Source organism: Entelurus aequoreus, linkage group LG03 (genome assembly GCF_033978785.1).
Source record: "Entelurus aequoreus isolate RoL-2023_Sb linkage group LG03, RoL_Eaeq_v1.1, whole genome shotgun sequence".
Taxonomy (NCBI): Eukaryota; Metazoa; Chordata; class Actinopteri; order Syngnathiformes; family Syngnathidae; genus Entelurus; species Entelurus aequoreus.
The window spans coordinates 32,863,701-32,884,701 of NC_084733.1; the positions used below are offsets into that span (position 1 = coordinate 32,863,701).

General features: G+C 38.3%; 1 protein-coding gene across 4 annotated transcripts in view; it reads right to left on the bottom strand.

The window, feature by feature from the left end:
* Positions 1-21,001, bottom strand: part of grhl1 (grainyhead-like transcription factor 1) — a 73,252-nt gene that overhangs the window by 29,734 nt on the left and 22,517 nt on the right. For 2 of the 4 annotated variants that reach the window (XM_062041648.1, XM_062041646.1), the window contains exons 1-3: positions 7,096-7,297; positions 3,291-3,480; positions 669-742 (exon numbers count right to left, since the gene is read on the bottom strand). In XM_062041648.1, the coding sequence (XP_061897632.1) occupies positions 669-742; positions 3,291-3,480; positions 7,096-7,115 (284 nt within the window). In that variant the 5' untranslated portion in view covers positions 7,116-7,297. Of the gene's footprint in view, positions 1-668; positions 743-3,290; positions 3,481-7,095; positions 7,298-7,326; positions 7,427-21,001 lie in introns of those variants that run through there. The other 2 variants (XM_062041645.1, XM_062041644.1) reach the window with 2 other exon arrangements.

Here is a 21,001-nt window from a genome sequence, read left to right on the forward strand (position 1 = left end):
ATCTGAAGTGACATGTCAAAGACCAAATATGTAGTAAATCCAGACATTATCATTGCATAAACATATTACTGAATGTGAAGTTGTTTTCTGAATGACTTCTACCTCAGCGAGTCAAAGCTTTTCTTTCGGTCACACACACACACACACACACACACACACACACACACACACACACACACACACACACACACACACACACACACACACACACACACACACACACACACACACACACACACAGCAGTGACCTGGAGAGATGCAGCGTGATAGCAGACAGGAGGGAGGCGCTATGATGTTAATTTTAACATAATGGTTATGAATAAAGCAAAGTCATTAAGTAACAGTCCAGCAGCTATGGCAGGGGTGCCTAAATATGGGTATTTTCCCTTGGCCTACCAACGGGTGGCTTCCCAAATGTAATACATATTCATACACGTTCAACATGAATAGGTGGCTAATTGCCACCTATTTTAACTTTGGCCCTCACAGACAAAAAAATGGCACCACTTAGCTAAGGAATATGTTTTATTGCAATCTCCTAGTTATTTCACTCATATTGAGAACATAACATCCTCCGTGATTTACTCCGGGTTGTCCTCTACCTAGACACAGAGAATGCTACAGCCCCTCCATGGTAGCCCACTGCTGTTATACATTGTGACCCTTACCTTTTGTTGGGATCCACATCAGAGACCAAAGCATCAGGCTTGTTCTGGGCTATTGTTCTTTTTTCCCTGGGCACCTGTATAGGAGGGTAAACACAGCCGCTGAGCATCTGACCACATCACATCAAGCTGCTGTCTTCAGTTACATGTCCGTCCTGGCTCTACCTCACAGATGTTGCGAGACGCTCTTTGCGTGTTGTTTCGGTAAAGCCTAAAGCAGGGGTTGGGCGTTTAACCTGCTCCACCGCCACCTCAAAAGTCTGCACGCTTATTTGAGTTTGAGTCCACAGTGATTGTGTCGTCGGAGCTGCAGCATGAGCCAAGAAACTTGCACTCCTGGACGCTACCTATATGCCTGTCAGCCATATTGTGAAATTAACAAGGTGATTATCATAGCAACAAACTTCTCTACTTTTATCAATCGTTGTTTCGTCAAGATTTCAAAATAGAACTTGGGATCTAATATACTGTTATAAACATTATTGACATTTTGTAACTATAATTGGCAGATTTTCGTGAAAAATGACATGATTGCCATTGCTGATTAATGACTTTTAATGTCGATCACAAACGCAATTCCCCTTAGGATGACACTGTATTTATCTTTAGTCCGGCTGACAAGCGGCTAGCAGCTAATGATGTGTCTCCATACACAGTGTGGAGCCGCTTCTTTAAGATAATAATAATGATATTTTTACTGTCTCAAAATATTTTTATGGCATTTTTGGTAACTCTGGGAATAACAGCCATTGGACACAGAAGGACTTTGAGTGCAAAAAACAAAATATTTACAGTAAACAGTAGTATATAGTAGTTTTTCTTATTTTGTTTAGTTATTGTTTACTTTTGAGGTGACTTTGTTTTGCGCCAACAATTGTTTGTTTGCATGTATATATTGCATGTATGTAGAGACTAAAGAACTAGTTAAAATGTTGTCTATGGATATTCTCATTCATCCAGGTCATTGTAATCTCAGGGCATTCAATCGATATCAACTGGACTGTTTGGTTTGTCTTAGAAGACATTTCGCCTCTCATCCAGGCTTCATCAGTTCATGCTCATAGACTTAGATTGGTCAGATCTAGTCTTAGACTTAGATTGGTCAGATTAAGTCAGCCAGTCTAAGTTGATTTTGTCAAACTGTCAATAGGACTCAATAAATTTAAAAAACAGTTAATACATGTGATCGGTATTGGCATCGGCTGATCTAACTCATATATGATCGGTATCTGAATCGGCAGTACAAAACCCTCATCAAAACATCCCCAGTACTATACATATATCCACACGTGACTTCTTCCCGGAAGTGAAAACCAGTCGTGGTCAACCAAGCTAACTATCAGAGTACAAAAGAGACTTAAGACTTCCTGCAAAAAGCACACACGAGCAAAAAATCAAAATAGGCAATGGAGTAGAGCCCTATACTTTAACAAAAATTATTTGTTGATTGATATCAAGGATTATACATCGGTCACGTTTCTAGACATATCGAAATATTGAGCTCCAGACATCATTCTACACAACAAAACAGATGAAAACGTGGAAAGGCACGGAGGTCTACAACTTCTTTGTGTGTGGCTGGGTCAAGGAAATTGGTATCAAGACTCTTCCGGGTAAATATGCATCGTTTTTGCTTGGGTAAGGTTACATTTCATGATTTAACTTTACGTCTAACATGCCATGTTTGTTGCTGTCACATGCGCCATTTACGAGTAGCATGTTTTCCTCGTCTTTATCAAAATATAACTATAGATGTCAACATTGTGTATGTGCTGAAAGCTTAATTTATGATTGCTGCCTTTGGTAAAAGCTTAACTCTTTTCGGTCTTGCTCACATTTGCTTTCTATTATTTAGACTCGGCAAGTTGGTGCTTTTAGAAACACTCGTAAGCAAAAATGTATTTAAGAAATACAAATAATATCAAGATAATACTTACATGGGATATAATTACAGTTAAAAGTATATCAAACAAACCTTTATCGAAGTGATCACTGCAAACTCATGCATTCTTAGACTCTGCTCCCTTGGACTGGAGTGTGAGCTGCATGTTTTTCTTGTCGTAGTTTCGTAGAATCTTGCACTCTTCCTACATTTTTGATTACCTCTCGAGGAACTCTGAAGAAATGTCTATCCCTTTCGTGATTTGAACAATTTGTACAGCCGAAAACAACTCAAGCATCGGGCATTTCTTCTTCGAGAAAGGCTAAATGGCGCCTACGAGTACCCATTAAAAAAACAGCGCTAGCTTGACCACCACGCATATTTAAAAGGGGAGGATGTGACTCGGACGTGGCGTCAGTAAAATCCAAGCAATTTGTTTCTGTGTTTGCTAGCTAGGAGGATGTAGCACAATAGGGCCTTAATATTTTGGACTCCAGGATGCAGAAACACACCAAAATGTGACATGCTTCCAACTGTACACATGCACTATTGTTTATATTTTGTGCTTGTTATCTAGCCGCTACTTCCTGGTTCATGGAGAAAGCTCACCATTTTCGGTTTTCAAAATGAATGCTGCCACAAAGACCTTTGCACACTCCCACAATAGCGTTTTCTAACACATCTCCTATATTCATAGTGACTATCAAGTCTCGGTTATTAGTCGCGAAGCACCGCTATTGTACCTTGTAGTAGTCGTAGAGCAGGCCTAGAGCGGCGGCACTGTCTTCGTCCCCGTTGATGCTCATCATGGCCTTGGTGGCAGCTGTAAGTGGGTTCTCCAGGAACGATTTCCAGGCTTCATCCTCCGTGGTGAAAGAGCGACGTTGGGCACCATAGTTGGGGTCATTCTGCAAGACCAGGACAGCACGCTTGCTGTTGAATAAAAAGATGATTGTGATGAGAACAAGACAACATTATTTTTCAATGGGGAGGATATGTCTTCTGAATGTTCTTAACTCCTGTTTGAATGCCAGTGTTGTATTGGGCTGAATAATGCTGCTTGGAGGATGCAGCTGGATTCAAGTTGACAGAAGCAAATAACCGCCAGGGTCTCTAATTAAAACCAAGTCAAACATCATCTGCATTAACAGCTGTGGCTGCAGGCAACCTCTCAATGTTGTTTTTATTAACTCCACAAGATGGCAGCAGCTATGTATGCTGCATCATCACTTGGAGTGAAACTCATACTGCTGTTTATCAAAGGAAATCAAAGGGTTTTAATGCTGGCTAAATAGCCAATCAATCAATCAATCCATCAATAACAATTTATTTATATAGCCCCTAATTACAAGTGCCTCAAGGGGCCTCACAAACCACAACAAATCCAGTTTGTGCTTCACCGCTTTGACAACATTGGTTCTGTTGCAGCTGTGTTGTGCAATAGATTTGTAAACAAATGACCATGTGGTGTACATTTGTGGATAGATCTTTCTTTCCACTTTTTCATGCACTCTGAGTCAGTAACTATTGATACTGACATTAATCAGGGATATTCAACTCAATTGTTTTGGGGTCCACATTTCCAGAAAGCTAAGGATCAGGGGAGCGGACTTCTCACTTAATTTTTTGTCTTATTTTGTATATTCCTGAGAACCAGCATAGACATTTGATTATAGACTATTTATTTTGTCAGATTTACCGGAGCGCTCTGCTGTTTTTAAGGAACTTCTGCAAAAAACCTGGTCAACTGTCATCTCTATGACAGCACTCTGGTGTTTCTCATTTATTTAAGAAGAGTCTCTCTCACAAGTTTTATTTTAACGGAACTCGCGGGCCACCAAGCGAACAGCCCAAGTGATGAAAAAGAGAGGACCTAATACAGAACCTTGTGGAACTAAAGAAGTTGAACAAATGACTACAGACTGCATCTGAAGTAAACAAGCTACAGCAACACCTTAGTACATAACTCACATTATGGGAAAAAAATGTTTAAAGGGGTGCCTCAAGGAACGCCTCAGTTAGGTAAAACACCAGTTTGGACCCTATTGTTCTATGTTTGCTAGCAAGGTTAAAATATCAATGCAAGGATCTGCCAATGTGTTTAAAGTGGTCCAAGTTCCTCCATACCAGGGGTTCTTAACCTTTTGGACTCCGGGGCTCAACTTTTCCACTACAGAGGTGCCTTAGGCCTACTCAAATAATAACACGGAATTAGTAATAATACTCTTGAGTTTAATGATATTCAATAATTATGTCTAACCTACTTACAGTTTAACAGGAAGAACCTTGTCAAATGATATAAAACCATGTGTTAATCACAAACATTATCAAGGCTTAGGTCAGGTTGATTACAAAATAAATACTAACCATATATACTGCATAAGAAGGCACTCATAAAAACTGATGAAAAATAAATTCACATACAATTATGCAGCGCTAAAATAAATGATTTTATTGACAGTTTAGTTAGGAAACAAATATTATGATTATTTATAATTAATTAAAGTGCAAATAAAAATACACCTTCACCACTTTAGTTGTAATTTTTGTGCTTAATAAACTTCTCTATGACTTTAGCTCCAGGTATCTCCTAGTGGATAGAGTGTCCGCCCTGAGATCGGTAGGTTGTGTCATACCATTACGGGGAAAAAAAAGTGTAACTTCCAAAAAGGGGAGGACTTCAAGGGGTACCCTGAGAAACACTTCAGTTATGTAAATCACAAGTTTGGACCCCATTGTTTTATGGTTGCTAGCAAGGTTAAAATGTCATTGGAGGGATCTGCCAAAGTGTTTACAGTGGTCCAAGTTCCTCTATATAACAGAAGCACTCTAGTGTTTTTAGGAATTTGCTCCAAAAACGTTTGTCTCCCAAATTTGGAACTGAACTCACAGCCCTGATATATAGCATTTACAATTATATTTAACAAAAAATTATTACGAAGACGAAATCTTCTTGAGGGTTTCACAAAAAAACAATCACGGCCTTGTCACTGAACTCAAGAATGAGTTCTTTATCTGCAGGACCAGTTGTTCAGGCTCTTCTGGGATTGTGCAACAAATCTCGGTCGCGAAACGGCCGATGCGCTTTGAGTAAAGATGCTCTACAGGCTCATCCAGTGTGGCAACTTGGGCGCCGCCGAACGCTTCATCATTGGCCCAGAAGACAACCACCGGGTGACGCGCCTGACCCGGCCACATTCTTACCTTCCTTCTGTTTTCATAAGGCAACGCGCTTGCGGAGGAAAATAAGTTTCGATGTGCTTTTGTCTTTGTCTCGGCAGCTTTGTAAACACAATCCCCCCTGCCGGTTGCACCACGAAATACTCAAGTCCGTGCAGTTTCAATGCTTCTGAGTGTTGAACTTCATGTTTGTTTTCACTGGCATTGAAAACTTTAGTTAATTTTAATAATGAGGCCAAAACTGTTTTAATCAAAAATGCTAGAAGTACAATATTAAGTTTAATATGAGATATTTGAAGTCCCAGAAAGGAACCGTAGTTCCATTCTGGGTGTTGAGCTGAACACAAACAACAAATGATAATGTGGCTCAGTTTCTATGCTGAGTATCTACAACAAATGCAGACTTTTCCACTCTCAATGGTCAATGCAAAGTGATAATTATAGTAATCCTAGATCTAATTGTCCCTTTCTTAAACCGCAACCTGATAAGAAGCTTTATTTGGGTGCAATATAGGGAAATTGAATCCATGGGGTTTTTTTGTATGATTTTGTCGGATTTTTAAAAACCTCCCTTGGACAAATTTTGTGAGCAAATGTGGAGGAAAATCAACTAAAAACCTCAAACAGCCCCTACGCTTGCTTACATTGTTAAACTAGAGCCAACGCCTTACAGGTGTACTATTTCATTCCCCTCAAAAGTCTCCTCGCATTGCCCTAAAAACAATAACAAAAAAAGGTAAAAAAATTATGACCTCATGGAGGAAACACAATTATTATTTGCATGCAGGAAAGTAAAAGATATGACATTCTCTAGGACAATGTGAGACTGACATCACCTATCTGCTGTTTATTCCTGAACAAACATCATTAGGACTAAACACATATATAGACTCCAACTGTGAGTGCTCCAGGCAAAATCAAACATCTCAAAATGGAAAAAAAAAAAAAAAAGAAGAAAAAAAAATAACACCCATCACTCTCACAGGAGAGTCTTTTTATTTGTATTATGATGAATATTCTAACAGGCGCCTGTGCTGTCACGACAGGTGTTAATCCACCTGTGCAGGCACCGACATGACAGGTGGACCCCATGAGTGACAGCCAGGTTATGGAATAAAGATCAAAACTTACGTTCATAAAATTTAAATATTCCTCAAGCTAGATTTAAAAAAAAATGCGTTGCAGGGCGAAAGTTAAAAAATAATCAAACAAAAGCAGCAAAAAAAAAATGGACGTTTATAAACTCCACTGTAAAAATACGATGTAAAAGTCCAGAAAAGTAGAAATAAAGTGCGTCTTTTTTGTTGTTATAGTGTGAAGCTGTTTGTTGTGAGGGCGAGAAAAGTGGCGAGTCCAGCGACAACTTACTTGTCATGCTCCTGTGACATCTCGGTCGGTCGAACTGGACTTTCTAGTTGGGACTGAAAATCCGATCCGTCTTCTTTAAGCGTGGAAAAACTCCGCCGCGAACGTTTGGATGAGGGCAGCGGCAACAAACAACGTGTCCCTGACGGAGCAGAACGGGTTTTGTCGGCTCGACTAGCTTTTTTTGGGAGGAGGAGGGGGGTTATTGCTCAGGAAAATTGAGGACGGTTTTACCTGTGACGGCGCCTGCGATTGGGTTACAGGTGTCCTGGGGGCGGGGCTACGATGTCAATTGCCCTTTGCGAGGCTCTGATTGGCTGAGACGGCCACCGACCTAAACCATAAGAGTGGAAAGGATGGAAATATAGTCTGAGATTTGACTGTTGACTTTTTAGTGGGTTACAATGATGCTGAAATGTGATTGATAGGCTAAAATGTTCATTATAAATCAAATTTGGCTATTTTAATTTAAAAGTAAAAAATAATACATGCACTTCTCACAAAAGGTTAGGGAAATTTTACCTTTTGCAACTTTAACAGGTGTGTTAATTTTAAATATCTTTCACTACTTTTAACACAACTTGCTTTCTATCATGAAGCTGACATTTGTTCCTCTCTGCAACTCTTCCAGTCTTGGTTGCAAGCAGGGCCTTGCTAAATTGGGGCCTCCAGCAGAATTACATTTTGAGCCTTTTTTTATTTATGTGAAACCTATTTTATACTTTTTTAATCAACCTGAATTGTTTTTATTATGAAATATATCTCTAATAATTCAGAAATTCAAGCACAGGTGTAGGGTTTTTTTACAGGAAGTTTGAAAATAAAAAAATAAATTGGGGCCCGAGGCAGAATTGTATTTATTTATTATTTATTATATTTATAATTTCGTGTAAAACTTTTTCTTTTTTTTTTAATCAAACTTTATTTATTTGTCTTTATTATTAAATATATTTGTTTCAATATTACATAAATTCAAGTACAGGTAGGAAATCTTTACAGGAAGTTTGAAAATAAAATAGAACCAAAACAAAACACTAAATTAGGGCCGTATAGGCATACATTTATTTTGAGAACCCGACCCTACAAATTCACGCTTTTTCATGTGAAAAAATCCAACTTTATTTATTTTTTGTTATATCAAATATATTCAGTTCAGTCCCGTTTCAGTTATTTTGAAAATGCATACGATACAATGTAATGCATCACATATTTCCAGTTGTTTTGTTAAAGCATGTCCGAAAAGGAGTAGGAAGAAGCAGAACTTATTTAATCTTACTTCTTTTCATATCATAGCAGTAAGTTTTATCCCATTTCCTTGTTTCTGTTTGTAACAGAACAGTGAATAAATAAATAAATAATAAACTAATAAATAAATAATAAATAAATAAATATACCCTAAGTAAGTAAACAAATATTAAATACATAAATAATCATTATCTCATTAAAAAAAAAAGGTTTCAAGATGTCTGCGATGAGGTGGCGACTTGTCCAGGGTGTACCCCGCCTTCCGCCCGATTGCAGCTGAGATAGGCTCCAGCGCCCCCCGCGACCCCGAAGGGAATAAGCGGTAGAAAATGGATGGATGGATGGATTTCAAGATGTTCATCATAATTGTTCTTTGTACTTTGTGAACACTTGTAGTTTGAACAGTGTCTTAAACTGAATCATATTAGTGCTTTGTTTGATTACTTTACTTAAAAAAATGGGACCCATTACTTCCCTGCTTGGCACTCAGCATCAAGGGTTGGAATTGGGGTTTAAATAACCAAAAATGATTCCCGGGCGTGGCCACCGCTGCTGCCCACTGCTCCCCTCACCTCCCAGGAGGTGATCAAGGGTGATGGGTCAAATGCAGAGAATAATTTCGCCACACCTAGTGTGTGTGTGACAATCATTGGTACTTTAATTTAACTTAATCCATTCCATAATTTAATTCCACACACTGATATATTAATGATCTTAAGGGTTGTACGTCCATTCAAATGTTTGAAATGTGGTTTTCCTCTAAGGTTATATTTCTCCTCTTATGTTGAGAAGAATTGTTGTACATTATTGCAGGTAAAAGTGTGCTTTGTACATAATTTTAGCTGTTTGCAAATGCACCAAATCGTTAAATTTCAATATTTGTGATTTAAAAATAAAGGGTTTGTATGTTCTCTATATCCAACATTATGTATTATTCTAACTGACCTTTTTTGTAACACAGTTAGTGAATGCAGCGCACATTTGTAGTTGTTCCCCATATGTCTGCACAATAACTCAGATATGGTATAAGTGAGCAGTAGAGAATATGAAGTGATTTTTGGTCCAGAACATGTTTTGCTTTATTCATTATTGATGTGTTTCTTGCTACTTTATGTTGTATATTTTTTACATGAGGTTTCCAGTTAATTTTACGATCTGTTATTATACCCAAAAATGTGTTTTCTTTTACTCTTTCAATATCTACTCCGTCCATTTGTATTTGTGTTTGACTTTCTCTTCTACTGTTACCACATAACATTATTTTAGTTTTACTGAGATTCAAAGTTTTTGTCAAACCATCTTTTTAATTTGTTCATTTCTCCTGTTATTATTTGTATTAGCTTCTCTGTGTTTTCTCCTGGACAAAACACAGTTGTATCATATTCAAATAATAATAATTTGAAGTCCTTTGTAACTTTACAAATGTTGTTTGTATAAAGATTGAACAATATTGGTCCCAGTATTGATCTCTGAGGTACGCCACAAAATACATTCCGCTCTGTAGACGTGTGTTCGCCTAGCTTCACAAGTTGCTTCCTGTTGGTTAAGTAGCTTCTTACCCAGTTCAAGACCAACCCTCTGATGCCATGCTATTCTAATTTGTTTATTATGATATGATTGATTGTGTCAAATGCTTTTGTTAAATCCATAAACACTGTTGATGCACACTGTTTACTATCTATTGCATTGGTAATCTCTTCTGTTATTTTGGTTAATGCCATTGATGTTGAAATGTTGGCTCTGTATCCGTATTGGTTGTCTGTGAGTGTTTCATTTTTATTCATGAATCTGTCCAATCTGTTGTTAAACAATTTGTTTTTAGAAAATTGTAGAAATAGAGAAACGGGTCTGTAGTTTGTAAACTGGTGTTTGATTGCAGTCTTTTAAAGTGGTACGAATTTTGCTATTTTTATTTTATCTGGGAAATTGCATTTGTATTAATATTTCAAAAATACAAGTACAGGTAGGAAATCTTTATGGGAAGTTTGAAAATAAAATAGAATCAAAACAAAACAACAAAAAACTAAATTGTGGCCATCGACAGAATTTTATTTTGAGGGATCCTCCAACATAAAAAATGTACCCTTTTTTATTTGGGTGAAACGATCTTATCAAATATACTTTTATAAATGTTCTAGTCATTCAAGTACAGGTAGGAAGTCTTTATGGGAAGTTTGAAAATAAAATAGATCCCTGGCAAAACAATACACTTATTGGGGCCCATGGCAGAATTTCTTAAACAGACTTTATTTTTTATTTTATTTTTTTAAATCAAATCAACTTTTATTGATTTTCCAGAAATTCAATTACAGGTATGAAATCTTTATGGGAAGTTTGAAAATGAAATAGAACCAAAAATAAAACAAAACACAACAACAGCTAATGAACATATTTCAGAATACTAATTTTTATACTGTTAAAGGTGGTAGTTTTTTTTAAATTGTTTTTCATTATTGTTGTCATACTGCTACTTTTGTTTTCTGGTTTTGCTTGAGGTCATGGGAAGTTAATAAAAACTGATTTTCACAGTGAATATCTGTGACAATGTAAACTGTGACAGATTATATTATGTTCTATTATTTAGTCTTACATGTAACCAACATCAGTTGTACATGAAATGAGATGTTTATTCGGGGAGAAAAACAACTAGCAGCTGTAGTCAAGCTGGGGCCTGAGGAGGTAGTACTATTTAAGTAAAAACAACAACATAATTATAGTACAAACCGATAAAGAAATAAGCAATAAAGTGCAAAATGTAGATATTCTGTGCTTAATCAGATTTAAAGTTATGAAAATATACCAAAAAGGGTTCCCATACCTTTTGAAATATTTCTTTAATTGTCCATTGAATAGTGTACTTTTTCAAGGTATAAGAAAAAAAATGAACAATGATTTATTTGTTTTGTGCAAAATAACAAAATTAACATAATTAAAATGTAAATTTGCATACCTTCCTGACACATCTCCAGATTCCATTCGAAACCAGTATGATCGCGTACCACCGGGGACAATAAAATTAGCATCATATTCTCATCAGTGATGGAGCAGGAAAGGGCTAGGAATAGGTATGCAGTAAAATGTGTTATGAAGCGTCCTGTTATTCATGGATTGGAATTTTAAATGCGCTCTTTGACGCAAAATGGGGCCCTGAGACAGCGCTTAATCTATGTTTAGTGAGGGGGGCCCTAATTGAATCCTATTGATGACATTGTGACACTCAACAATCAGTGGCCACTTCCTGTTTGAAGCCTCCCAATGGCAAGGTAATGATAAATTGTTTAGGGTCTGGTTGTCATAATGTCAAAAGGTGAGCACTGTTTAGATACCAATTCTAATTTAACTTACACACCATTTATTGGTCCATTCAAGGGTCACACCCTTGTTGTGAATTTTGCCCTTCAGCTCCTGAGAGGAAAGCAAGTTGCGGAAAAAAAAAGTAGTGAAACATCGGACATGCGCATTTAAAAGTTGAGATAAATTAAAATTAAGTTTTAAGCATTTTAGCTTCATCTTGACATTTCACTCCAAAGTTGAATACCCCTAACTTTTTGGTATTTGTTGTTCTTTTACATTTAATTTTCACCAATTTCATTGATTTATTTCATGGCCCCAACTTACACATTCTATTCAACCACTGACTTTTGTGTATTTTATTCAGTATTTACACATATTTTCGTTCATTTATTTTTGTATTTCCTGGATTATGTATTTACTTGCATGTTTTGTGAACTGACAATTACATTTTCTGGATTGCCTTTGCCTTTTTCCAAATATCAAAATGATAAATTAATGTAGATAAAAATAACACCTTACATTTTTGGATAAAACTGTCAAGGTAGGTTTACATTATTTTAAATTACCATCAAGGATGAAACACATGTTACAGTATAGTGCTGTATTTACTTTGTATATCTGTTTAAAGGCCTACTGAAATGAATTTTTTTATTTAAACGGGAATAGCAGATCCATTCTATGTGTCATACTTGATCATTTTGCGATATTGCCATATTTTTGCTGAAAGGATTTAGTATAGAACAACGTCGATAAAGTTCGCAACTTTTGGTCTCTGATAAAAAAAAACCTTGCCCCTACCGGAAGTAGCGTGACGTTGTCAGTTGTTCACTCCCTCATATTTTCCTATTGTTTTCAACGCAGCTAGAGCGATTCGAACCATTACCCCATTAATTTGAGCGAGGATGAAGGATTCGTGGACGAGGAACGTTAGAGTGACGGACTAGAATGCAGTGAAATACATATTTTTTTTCGCTCTAACTGTAACTTAGGTACAAGCTGGCTCATTGGATTCCACACTCTCTCCTTTTTCTATTGTGGATCATGGATTTGTATTTTAAACCACCTCGGATACTATATCCTCTTGAAAATGAGAGTCGAGAACGCGAAATGGACATCTAGTGCCTTTTATCTAAACGACAATACATCGGCGAAACGCTTTAGCTACGAGCTAACGTGATAGCATTGTGCTTTAACTGCATATAGAAACAAAAAAAATAAACCCCTGACTGGAAGGATAGATAGAAAATCAACAATACTATTAAACCGTGGACATGTAAATACACGGTTAATGCTTTCCAGGCTGGCGAAGGTTAACAATGCTGTGCTAACGACGCCATTGAAGCTAACTTAGCAACTTAGCAACTGGACCGCACAGAGCTATGCTAAAAACATTAGCTCTCCACCTATGCCAGCCAGCCCTCATCTGCTCATCAACACCCGTGCTCACCTGCGTTCCAGCGATTGGCGGAAGGATGAAGGACTTCACCCGATGCGTTTGGCGGCCCGGAGACGTAGGAAATCAAGGTGAGGTCGCCGGCTAGCGCGTCTGCTCTCCAACAAAGTCCTCCTGGTTCTGTTGCTGTAGTCCGCTGCTAATACACCGATCCCACCTACAACTGTCTTCTTTGCAGCCTTCATTGTTCATTAAACAAATTGCAAAAGATGTCCAGAATACTGTGGAATTATGAAATGAAAACAGAGCTTTTTGTATAGGATTCTACGGGGTACCATAACTTCCGTTAAACTGACTACGTCACGCGCATACGTCATCATACCGCGACGTTTCAGCCGGATATTTCCCGGGAAATTTTAAATGTCACTTTATAAGTTAACCCGGCCGTATTGGCATGTGTTGCAATGTTAAGATTTCATCATTGATATATAAACTATCAGACTGTGTGGTCGGTAGTAGTGGCTTTCAGTAGGCCTTTAAGTTACCTCTATTTTGAGCGTGTGTTAAAGTTAACTCAGTATAAATTAACTTGAACTTTAATCTTACCAAAATCTTATGTATTTATGTACTTTATTTTTACTACTTTGCTGTATACTTCAATTTCCCATTGTAGTAGTAGTGAAAACATGTCTTTAAAAACACTTCTTTTTAATTATACATTTTTTTAAATTATCATTTTCAAATATATATGTTTTGATTTTTCCAGAAAATCAAGTATACAGGTAGGGACTGTTTACAAGAGGATTTAAAAAATGATTTTATTTTAATAAATAATATTAAGCTAAAATAAAATAAAAAAATAACAGGACACTTTATCATCGTATCTTTTGAGGTAACAGCTTTTCACTGCAGTCGTAGTCCTTTTGGGACCCTAGAAAATGTAGACAAAGCTAGTTCAATAATTTGACTTACTTAGTGTGGATTGTACTGCACTTTGAAGAATTGGTGTTATCCAACTATTTTTCGAACAGTGTAGATTACCATCCACCTGCAGGTAAATTAGCAGGCAAATCAGCTAAAGACTCCAAAAAAATATCATGCACCCAAACGAGGGATGTAGGAGATCTATCTCATTTGTTTGGTACTGAACCTCTAAAATAGCTGATAGAGGGGTCAGAATAAAAATAGTACAAACGACACTCCAAAGGCTGAGTGCCTTCAGTGCAAACAAACAGCTTTGTTAGAAACAAAGGGGGCTTAGGAGATGCTATCAGCAATATTTGGAGCAACGCCTCCCATACCCACACACGTGGGACAGAAACTAACTGTAATCCCCCTCCCCCCTCAACAAACTTCTTGCTCACACACACACACACACACACACGCACACTCACACACACACACACACACACACACACACACACACACACACACACACACACACACACACACACACACACACACACACACACACACGCACACACATGCACGTGCACACACAAACAAACACACAGAAGCTCTTGCTCCAGGATCCTGGTTTACTGTTTATTTATCCCAGAGGAAAGACACCTGCTTCTCTTGGAGCTTGTTTATGTTTGCACTGAGGACATGGGACAGTGCAGTGAGGGATGAAAACAAGGAGGTGGGGGGTTATGCGAATACGAGTTGTTGATGGCGGTGGGTCTGCCTGGATGCTGACTTGACACAGCGCAGTTTGGAGCCCTTGTGGTTGAGAGGCAGGGGGATTGAACCTGAATCTGACGTTGATGCAGGGCGTCGCTTGATTGCGTTTTGCATCTTGTCCCTCTTAAATAATGGGTGTGTATCCGCAAGTTAAGCCCTGGACTGTTTCAGTTCCGGTACTCTCTTCTTCTGGTGCTCTCATGTGAAACTCTCCTTTGTGGTGTGCCCCAAGATACTTTTCTACATCCCTTTCTTCTGTGCATTGCACTCCCTTTGCATCAGGCGTAATTATGCCATTTCACTGCAGATCTTATCACCCTAATGTTGTTTTTCATCCATTCGATCCCACTAGTTTCCTCAAAAAGATAGCAATAAATACAGTATTTCAACATAAACACCAATGTAGTAAATCACACAAATTCTTCATTACACAAATACAAATGTGCCATGATCCCACATGACATTTCCTGTCCTGGTGCTCTTGTTTTGATAGTATTTCCTGTTTGGTCTGTGTGTTTTGCAGCACCTTGAGCTTGTGTTTCTTGTACTGCCGGCACACCTGCTCCATGTTGGTAATTAGTTCGATTTAGTTCCACCTTTTTCTCTCCGTCCATGCTGTGTTATTATTTAGTGTATGCCATTGTGTTCTGTTGCTTTTTTAGTTCTTGCTCGACCTGTGGTATTTTTCTTCCGCTTTGTACCGAATTAAACAACCTTCTGTCTGCACGTCGCTCGCCTTCTCTGCATTCTGGGATCACACCAACATAAACATAAAATAAATCAAATGAAATGAATAAAATTAATATTAAAACATTATCTGACCCATGGTTAAGCATATATATCACATGTGTAAAGTCTAAAATCGGACGGTTTTTTAGCGTTTTTTTAATGCAAAATCATTAATTATATTATCATACCAAATCTGTTGTGCAAGTGATGCTGATGAGACGTCCGTGTGACATAGTGACTTGGGAAATATTTTGTCTAGAATGAGTTCCAAGTTAATCCTCAAATACAGGAAAAAAACACCAATAGGTGTATGTATTTATGTGACGTATAAACCCACCAGCATGCACAGATTTTTTTAAACAACCTTATCACATAAACAAGTAAATAATGTGTAGCTGCTATGTTGGTTTTAGTGAAGTAACGGTAAATGGTATTATTGATAATGGCGATACAAGTTAAAAAGAGTGTCATACTTTGTGACTTCTTTTGGACGCAACAACAACAGAATAAGCTGAAAAACAAACATTCAGTAATTATTTTTACAGCACACCGAGATGTTAAGTACACAATATCAGTTTTCATTCGATTGTTTAATCACTGTTGTTTTTTTTCATACAATAATCAGTGCATTTCAAGCACCAAGTCTGCTCGCCTGTGTTCAGGGAACCTCCTTGGCAAAAACTGACCAATCACAGCTCTGCGTCACTAGCAATGCAGACCTAGGTTATTTTGGCGGTGGCTGCAAGCCTTGCCGCGGGCTACGCAGGGTAGGGTGCATGACGGCGTCGCCAACGCAAGCTACACGACGCTAGAGTATATTCCAGACTTTACTCCGTGTGTAACATGTTTAGCTTTGTCCTCTAGATCGCCAGTGATAATAACACTTGATAATTAAGATACTAAGAAATGCAGTTTATTTGCCACAGTTGAGTTGATGATCATTTATTTAGGAGAGCTAACACAATTAGCTGCTGGCTGGATCGGCTTCTGTGAATGAAAGACAATCAATCACTTACTTTCTATGAAAATTGGCCAATACTTATCAGTGGTCAATCAATTGAACAGTATAGTTTTACAACCCACTGAAAATGACTCACCTCACAGCCATGACTGTATAAACATCTGGCAACACAAGTGAGTGTAAAGATAATTATATCTCGGTTTTTTAACTGCACGAGTGCCTGAGAGCTGCGGTTCAATAAGGGAATCATAAATTCATGAATCATGACAGCAAACACGCATCATTGCAGTCTCCAATGACTCAACCCTATCCTTACAGGACATTTCCCAGTATTTCTCCTAATATTCACTTCTTTTTCCTTATCTATTCCTATCTCAACGCCATCCCTTCATCTTGGAAGACAGTTGCTTTTCAATCAAGCGCCCCCTCCTCACTCCAGGCACCTAACTGGGATGTAAATAAAATGCAAATCCACTGTCCACATGTTCCCACCTGTTTGAGCGCCACTTGACAATGTCTGTTGCGAGTAAGCGGAACCGTTAGCTCGGCAGCACACTTCTCGACAGAAGAAGTGCTTGTTGGCCAAACAACCAAAGACTCATCTGGAGATGGTTATCACGCGGTAGTGTCTAAACTTTACAGGTTTGATTGTTATTAGTCACGTCTCAGGTGCTCCGTTACACACACACACACACACACGCACACACACACACACACACACACACACACACACACACACACACACACTCGCACGCACACACTCATGTCAGATCTGCAAATATTAATTTATTGACATTGTGGGATTGTCTAACTGAAGACTTGTCTCAGCCAATACTATTTTGTCATCCTCATGTCTGCTCATGGCTTTTTGCTGAGGCTGGTTGTTAGATGCTATCTGGCACTTCCCATTGATGACACTCCAAACAGTCACAGACACTGAAAGCACGGCACACCCGTATTCGCACACACACACACACACACACACACACACACACACACACACACACACACACACGCACACACACACGTGCAGTAAGGAGCGTTGTTATGGGATTATGGGATTTTTAATGGATTGTTTGTGTGCGTGTGTTTAGCGTTACAACACAGCTCATGAGCTGTGAATATTGCCTGGCATTCACTACAACTCTTATCTATTATATAAGGCCAGCCTTCCCAAGCTAACTAGCCCTATGTCTGTTTTAATTGGGGGAGGCAATTGTAAAAATGTGAGATGAGAGTAAAATGCTGTATTTTGTTGTAGTGTTGTATGTACAGCCGTGGTCAAAAGTTTACATACACTTGTAAAGAACATAATGTCATGGCTGTCTTGAGTTTCCAATAATTTCTACAACTCTTATTTTTGGTGATAGAGTGATTGGAGCACATACTTGTTGGTCACAAAAAACATTCATGAAATTTGGTTCTTTTATGAATTTATTATGGGTCTACTGAAAATGTGACCAAATCTGCTGGGTCAAAAGTATACATACAGCAATGTTAATATTTGGTTACATGTCCCTTGGCAAGTTTCACTGCAATAAGGCGCTTTTGGTAGGCAAGGCAAGGCAAGGCAAGGCAAGGCAAGGCAAGGCAAGGCAACTTTATTTGTATAGCGCTTTTCATACACAAGGCAGACTCAAAGTGCTTCACAGACAACAAAGTGAAATGAAAGAAAATAAAAGCAAAATTAAAATGCAGACAATAAAAATAAAAACAGTGCAGACGTTAAAAGTTAAAAGATTAAAAGATTTAGCTGAAAGCTAAGGTGAACATAAAAGTCTTCAGTCTAGTTTTAAAAGTAGTGAGAGTTGGGGAGAGTCTGACATCTTCAGGAAGTTTATTCCAGCTATGTGTTGCATAGTGACTGAATGATGATCTCCCTTGATTTGAGTTTACTCTTGGAACCGCTAACAGATTGGTCTCAGAAGATCTTAGTGATCTAGAGGGCGTATATAGTGGGAGCATATCAGTGATATACTTGGGCCCTAGACCATGTAGTGATTTATATGTGAGCAGGAGGATTTTGAAATCTATTCTCTGATGTACAGGGAGCCAATGTAAGGATTTAAGAATTGGTGTAATGTGCTCACATTTTTTGGTCTTTGTTAGAACTCTAGCAGCAGCGTTCTGAACAAGCTGTAGCTGCCTGGTAGCCATCCACAAGCTTCTGGCAAGCTTCTGTTTGAATTTTTGACCACTCCATTTGACAAAATGGGTGCAGTTCAGCTAAATGTGTTGGGTTTTCTGACATGGACTTGTTTCTTCAGCATTTTCCACACGTTTAAGTCAGGACTTTGGGAAAGCTATTCTAAAACCTTAATTCTAGCCTGATTTAGCCATTCATTTACCACTTTTGACGTGTGTTTGGGGTCATTGTCCTGTTGGAACACCCAACTGCGCCCAAGACCCAACCTCCAGGCTGATGATTTTAGGTTGTCCTGAAGAATTTGGAGGTAATCCTCCTTTTTTCATTGTCCCATTTACTCTCTGTAAAGCACCAGTTCCATTGGCAGCAAAACAGGCCCAGAGCATAATACTATACCGCCATGCTTGACGGTAGGGATGGTGTTCCTGATATTAAAGGCCTCACCTTTTCTCCTCCAAACAAATTGCTGGGTATTGTGGCCAAACAGCTACATTTTTGTTTCATCCGACCACAGAACTTTTCTCCAGAAGGTCTTATCTTTGTCCATGTGACGTCTAGAATTAAAGTTTTAGAATGGCCTTCCCAAAGTCCTGACTTAAACGTGTGGACAATGCTAAAGGAACAAGTCCATGTCAGAAAACCAACAAATTTAGCTGAACTGCACCAATTTTTGTCAAGATGGCTACCAAAAGCGCCTTATTGCAGTGAAACTTGCCAAGAGACATGTAACCAAATATTAACATTGTCGTATGTATACTTTTGACCCAGCAGATTTGGTCACATTTTCAGTAGAACCATAAATAAATAAATTCATTAAAAAAAAAACTTCATGAATGTTTTTTGTAACCAACAAGCATGTGCTCCAATCACTCTATAATAGTTGTAGAAATGATTGGAAACTCAACACAGCCATGACATTATGTTCTTTACAAGTGTATGTAAACTTTTGACCACGATTGTATGTAAATATTGTTGATATATGTGAAGTGTGAAGATATATAGTGCTTTTTCTCCAGTGATTCAAAGCGCTTTACATAGTGTAACCCATTATCTGCATTATTAAGCTACATTTAAAGCAGTGTGGGTGGCACCGGGAGCAGGTGGGTTATGTATCTTGCCCAAGGGCACAACGGAAGTGACTAGGATGGCGGAAGCGGGAATCAAACCTGGAACCCTCAATTTGCTGGCACGGCCACTCTACCAACCGAGCCACTTCGCCCCAATTTTAGGGCAAAAGAAATAAGATTCCAATCTACACAACATTATCCAACCACCGCTTTAACTGACAATTTTTTTTTAGTTCGCATATTGGAATAAATGCGATAGTGCGGCTTTTGATATAATTTTTCCCTTCTTTATTGCACTTGATGATACGGAAAACTTTTGTTTGACCGTTTTATACATTTTAATAATTGTATATTTTCTCTATGAAGATCTAAGTCAAAATGAAGCTCTGGAATTGGCTCACAAGTGCCTATACACTAACTTTACAGTGTTTTAATATTCAATTTATTTTTGGCTTTTTCTTTCGTCAATAGCATGAATGATTTTGGAGTGTTTCCTGGGAATTGAACCCTTTCCTTTGTACCATTAAAGCATTAGGGACCAGGTTTTTGACAATACAGTGACTGATTCTTATATCAAACCATCAGATGAACTGTATCACAATAAGTGAATGTGTATCGCTCCCTTAAAAATTGTATTTAAACTTAATCATAATACAATCACATTTATACACCATCCATTTTCTACCGCTTGTCCCTTACGGGGTCGCAGGGGGTGTTGGAGCCTATCCCAGCTGCACACGGGCGGGAGGCGGGGTACACCCTGGACAAGTCACCACCTCATCGCAGGGCCAACACAGATAGACAGACAACATTCACACTCACATTCACACACTAGGGCCAATTTAGTGTTGCCAATCAACCTATCCCCAGGTGCATGTCTTTGGAGGTGTGAGGAAGCCGGAGTACCCGAAGGGAACCCACGCAGTCACGGGGAGAACATGCAAACTCCACACAGAAAGATCCCGAGCCCAAGATCAAACCCAGGACCTTCATATTGTGAGGTACCCTGTCCCACAGTGTTGGCCACAATTAAAAAAACATTTTTTTTAAATTTTATTGCTATTTTTATTTTTATTTTATTATATATTTTGATAATACAATACAACTATGTTAATAAAAAACTGTTTATTATGAAATCATAAAATGTCATGCTATGATCTGAATATAGTGCATGAAAATAAATAATGAAAAATAAAATTACATTCCAAAAAATTTAAATAAATTAAAATCCATCCATCCATTTTCTACCGCTTATTCCCTTCGGGGTCGCGGGGGGCGCTGGAGCCTATCTCAGCTACAATCGGGTGGAAGGCGGGGTACACCCTGGACAAGTCGCCACCTCATCGCAGGGCCAACACAGATAGACAGACAACATTCACACTCACATTCAC